Source organism: Austrofundulus limnaeus, unplaced genomic scaffold (genome assembly GCF_001266775.1).
Source record: "Austrofundulus limnaeus strain Quisiro unplaced genomic scaffold, Austrofundulus_limnaeus-1.0 Scaffold61, whole genome shotgun sequence".
NCBI classification, from domain to species: Eukaryota; Metazoa; Chordata; class Actinopteri; order Cyprinodontiformes; family Rivulidae; genus Austrofundulus; species Austrofundulus limnaeus.
The window spans coordinates 2,034,681-2,039,869 of record NW_013952463.1 but is presented as its reverse complement, the minus strand read 5'-3'; the positions used below and the strand labels follow the sequence as shown (position 1 = coordinate 2,039,869).

At 36.4% G+C, this 5,189-nt stretch overlaps 1 protein-coding gene across 4 annotated transcripts in view; it reads left to right on the top strand.

Annotated features, from left to right (window-relative positions):
- The window catches only part of nrd1a (nardilysin a (N-arginine dibasic convertase)), a 51,452-nt gene that overhangs the window by 19,449 nt on the left and 26,814 nt on the right, over positions 1–5,189 (top strand). For all 4 annotated transcript variants that reach the window (XM_014009793.1, XM_014009794.1, XM_014009795.1 and 1 more), the window contains 4 exons: positions 2,427–2,484; positions 3,137–3,210; positions 3,449–3,518; positions 3,798–3,875. In XM_014009793.1, coding sequence (XP_013865247.1) covers positions 2,427–2,484; positions 3,137–3,210; positions 3,449–3,518; positions 3,798–3,875 — 280 coding nt within the window. The remainder of the gene's footprint in view (positions 1–2,426; positions 2,485–3,136; positions 3,211–3,448; positions 3,519–3,797; positions 3,876–5,189) is intronic.

The window sequence follows — 5,189 nt, the reverse complement described above, 5'->3', positions numbered from 1 at the left end:
ACAAAACCTGAAATCCTAGCAACCATCTCCTGATAGAGCTGAATGTTTTGAATGATGAATGAAAATAGCACAAAGTATACAAAAGTAACTGAGCTACAAGTTTCACTTTTTAAATGGAATTACTGAAATAAATCTACTTTTTCATGATATTCTAATTTTATGACCAGCACCTGTATATCTAAGTGAGAAAATATGTAAAAGTAAATATTTTACAAAGTAAAGAAGTCACAAAACCTGAAATCCTAGCAACCATCTCCTGATAGAGCTGAATGTTTTGAATGATGAATGAAAATAGCACAAAGTATACAAAAGTAACTGAGCTGCAAAAAGTACAAACAATGAAACACAGAAATCATGAGTTTTGTCACTCAATTATAGAGAAATAGACTGTGATAACATTTAAACATGTTTGTATAATTTTGAAGAAAAAGCTCCTTATTTAACAGTAAAAGTTAAATTATTTTCTTCATTTTATCATACTTCTGTTGCTGCAGATTTTAAAGCGAGTACATTTTAGTAACACAAATCTATTCTAAATTGCTTTAGGCCACTTGTCAGAAAAAGAATGTGCCTGTTTTTTGCAGCACTGCTAAATGTCACATTGTTTTTTAATAAAGATTTAAGGCAATAGTTTTTCTATATGTAAAATAAAGTGTTAAAAATAACCTTAAAAAGCATGCATCATTACTTCTAATAATCTTCAGGGGCTGAAATAATTTTGTGTTAAATGTAGAAAGTCATTTATTATTTTATCTGCTTATTAAAATTCTACTTCTTATCTGCTTTTTTACACAAATATAATGAATGTGAACCAACCAATACTTTTATTACCGTCATGAAAAATGGGCGATCATGTTAACAAAGCATCAACTTACAAACTCAAAAATGGCTAAAACTCAGTCAGCTTTGTAGATTCAGGTGAGAGCTGGTGTGGTGGCAGCTGAGAGGTGTTCTCAACACATTCTTCAAGCACTAAAGCCTGGTTTATACAACAAGCAGATCAGTCATTACATATCAGTTCAATGACTTTGTCTCAGTGTGTTTATAAGATGCAGGGTATAAAAATGCTGTAATAACTCAAAACTCCCATTGTAACATATGTTATGCCAAGCAGGATTGAGGGTTGTTGTTGTTGTTGTTTTCACTTGACAATGTGTCAGATGTCTGAAGAGAAGCTCGTGTTGTTTGATTAGGAGTTGGAGGAAACTTGTAGGGCTGGYCGATATAGCTGAAAAACTTACTATAAAAATGATATAAGTGTTTCATATCGATCGATATCAATAATGAAATAGTTTTAGACGTCAATCTGACTATTGTCGAACTTAAAATATCTGAAATACTGCCAAAACTGGTGATGTGACCTTTCCTCTTTTATCCACAATTTCTTTCCAGTTGTTGCACTCATTTTCTCCTTTCACTCCATGCCGTTCTTTATTTTTCAGCCATTCTGAGGCGCGATGGAGAAACATGAAACTGCTACTGCACGTTACTCCACAGGTTTTGCTAGCTTATCTTGTTTAGCTGCAGGCTTTTAGGTGTTGGGGATGTTGAATTGTCACCTTCAGTTTTTAGATGCCTCGTTTCAGTGTAACAGCATCCTAAAACAACTAATAATTTCATTTTAACTCTACGATGGTGGACCAGTCCAGCAAGCTAGCGCTCTATCGTTTGAGTGTGTCGACAAGAAGGAGAAAGAAGCCCCTGTTTACACATTACAAAATAAAGCACAAGCGATTTATTTTTTAGCAGGCATTTGTGGTCTATTAACAGCTTGAAACTTTTATTTTGAAGGTGAATCTTAGCTTTCCTGGTGGTGTTAAGCTGAAAGGTCCTTGCTTATTTTATAAGAAAGTTATCAACCTAATTTGTTTTTAGTTTTGTTTATTTTGTTTTTGTTTTTGGTCTTGTTTCATTTTGTTTTTGTTTAGTTTAGTTTTGGGTTTTGTTTCGTTTTGTTTCGTTTTTCTGCGTGCTGAATAGGATCAGACCAGCTGCTCCCCTAAGCTGTCCATCTTGCAAATTTAACCACCAGCTTCTAGAAGCAGACCATTTTCAGCAAACTGCGGAAGCACACYCTGCTCTGCATAAATAAAGTTCTGACCAATCAGACACTGCAAGCCTCTTAGGTCTGTAAGACAGAGTTCTGACTGGGGGTGATGTACAAGACAGGTCTCACTGGGAGATAACAGACGCAAGTTACGCAATTTTCGTCACACAACAGAAGTATAAACCAACCTTAACTAATTGCACAAGATCTTTATTACAAACTTTAGAATATATGGTGGAGATCTAGTCTTTGACTGTTTTCCCAGAAATATCAGTGAATTAAATTAACCTCAAAACCACAAAATTTAGAGTTTTATGTTGAAAAGGATTAAGATGCACTTGTGCTGAAAGTCCATCCTCTGTCACTCTTTGTCCCTCAGAGAAGCTGGACACTCTGGAGGAGTGGGTGAGAGAGATCTTCAGCAAGGTGCCAAACAAGTGAGTATCAGAGAAGAGGCTCTCAGTCACTTTGAAGAGGTGCTATCATTATGCAGATTGAGTCTCTGTATCCTCTCCTCCATATATGAATGTCAAACCTTCCTTCTATTTTCTCTTTAACTCGAGGCATTCTTCTCTGCCATCGTAATGATCCTGAATGGCTTGCTTTATGAGTCACCGGGGTACTTTTCAGGGAGTAAACATGCATGTCGTGGTTACATGAAAGCCATAAAAACGCCATGTTGTTTTTTTTTTTTAGAGCTTTCGTTTCAATTAAACGATGACATTTTCTGTATTGAGCTAATGATTTTTTCCCTCTCCCCGTCTCTGGTTATAAAATCCTTTCATGTGAATTCAGCTCCTCTAGCTAAGCTAAACTCATTTCCATCAAGCTTGATTGAATACATGAAAACATTTGGGAGTAATCTCCGTTAAAAAAACTTAATGTTCCCTGACACCGTTTCTATTACCTCTTTTTAAGCATATTCACTGGGTTTACACTAGGACAGCTTTGATTTTAGGCATTTTTGAGGATGAATAAAACCGTTTTTAGTTATTCACATTAATTTTAAACCATCTGGTGACATATTGACCTGGTTTAACTAATATTAGCCTGTGATTAAATATATATATTGTTTTTATTTGTCCACAGTGGTTTGCCAAAGCAGGATTTCTCAGATTTGCTGAATCCTTTCGACACCCCAGCCTTCTGCAAGCTGTACAGAGGTACCGATGCACTTCGCCACATACGCCTGAACACATCTGGGTTGCTTTTCCCAGACAGCCTATAAATAATCCTGACGAGTTGCGGCACAGTTAAAACAGATTGATGCTTTGACTTAACATGTGCAAAACCGATGAGACGTTTCAAGCTCGATCTTCCGGTTTTCTGTTCTGAGTCTGTTTATTTTTTTATTTTTATTTTTTTATTTATTTATTTAAAATACTTGTTGTTTTTCTTCAGTCGTCCCTGTTGGGAAGGTGCACGCTCTGAATATCACCTGGGCTCTTCCTCCTCAGGAGAAACACTACAGGTGAGCCACACACACTTGAATYGGACACATGAATGAAGACAAGCATGTGACTGACAACGCTTTCACTTCTTTTTAAAGAAATTGCATCAAGTCTTATTTTTTTCTTCCCCCATCTTCCACCGTCTTTTTCTTCAAAATGAGGCCTCTTTATGTAAACAGAGAATTAGACCAATCCAAACATGGCGTGCGTTGCAGCAATTGTAGACAAATTGCATCATTTCTCCATCCCCCCCCCCCCCCCCCCTCTCTAATTTTCACATTTTCCACCGTTCTTTTCAGGGTAAAGCCTCTCCACTACATCTCGTGGCTGGTCGGCCATGAGGGCAAAGGAAGCATACTTTCATTACTGAGAAAAAAGTGAGTTAATGTTTCAGTCTGTTTTTTCATATTATTATTATTATTATTTATTTGAGCACACTCCAGATTGCAATTAAAACCTCAACTTTCGCTGGGCATATATGAGGTTTTCCTTGCTCTGAGTGAGCTCTGAGTGTTGGAGCTCTTATCCTCAAACTATAACACTTTTCGCTGTCGCACTTGACAATGTGATTCATACATTTTCATCTTTCTGGATGTAGCCGCTCAAGAGCATTTCAGCCTCTCGTTGCTAAGTGGCAGAGCGATTTGCCAAACCTCGCYTAGTCCAACAATACCAAGAGAGCCCATGTAATAACTCCCTTTACCATCTGCCCCACTTTGATACCACGTCGATGAAATGTTCCTGTTTATTCTGTGAGCTGGATTCACTTGTTGATAAATGGTGTCAGAGAAACTTGAGTGTACTCAGTCTCAATTTCTGCTTGTGAGGAAAAAACAACTTCAGAGACAGAAGAGTGGCTGTTTTTATTGAATTTAGACAACATCAAGTGCCAAGAGGATGATTTGAAATTAGGCAGATGTTCTTTGTAGAACTAGAAAAWAGGCCCTGTGTTGTAGACTGTTTGAGACAACATGGCTTATGTTACTTTGTTTTTTGTTTTCAGAAGCAGTTCAGTCATTAGCCTGGTAAAAGCCAGCCCCTTGTTCTACACTTTGCATCGTACAGAGGGTCTGGACTTTAGGCTATTGAGAATCGATTTCTTGCTGGAGGCGTGAAATCTGTTGAAGTTTAAAATTTAATTTTTAATTTTTAATTTAAAAAAAGCCAGGGACTTATTCAATGACAAAGCACTGTTTGTGTTGTACAATTCAATAATTGTTCCACATTTAATTTACTGGATTGAAGTCTGGGGTAAAGCTTGCAAAACAATTACAAATCCGATTTTTATTTTACAAAAAAGAGCCGTTAGAATTATCGCTAGAAAAGATTACAACAATCCGTCTAATACATTATTTTGTAAACTGAAAATTTTGAAATTCTGTGCTTTGATTGACTACAATATTTTACTGTTTATGTACAAGGCTCACAGAAACATATTACCTTCCAACATTCAGGTAAACTTTGTTAAGAGAGACAGTTGTTATTATGTAAAGGGGATGGAAATGTTTGTGAAGCCATATTTTCGTACTTGCTTGAAAGAAAGATGTACTTTAATCCAGTGTATAGTTTAATCCAGGGTATAGGATTATGGAATGGTCTGGAAGATGATCTTAAAGGGGACCTATTATGCAAAATTCACTTTTTAAAGTTTTTTTTACTCAACTTTGGGTATGTAATTCTTAAAAAAACAG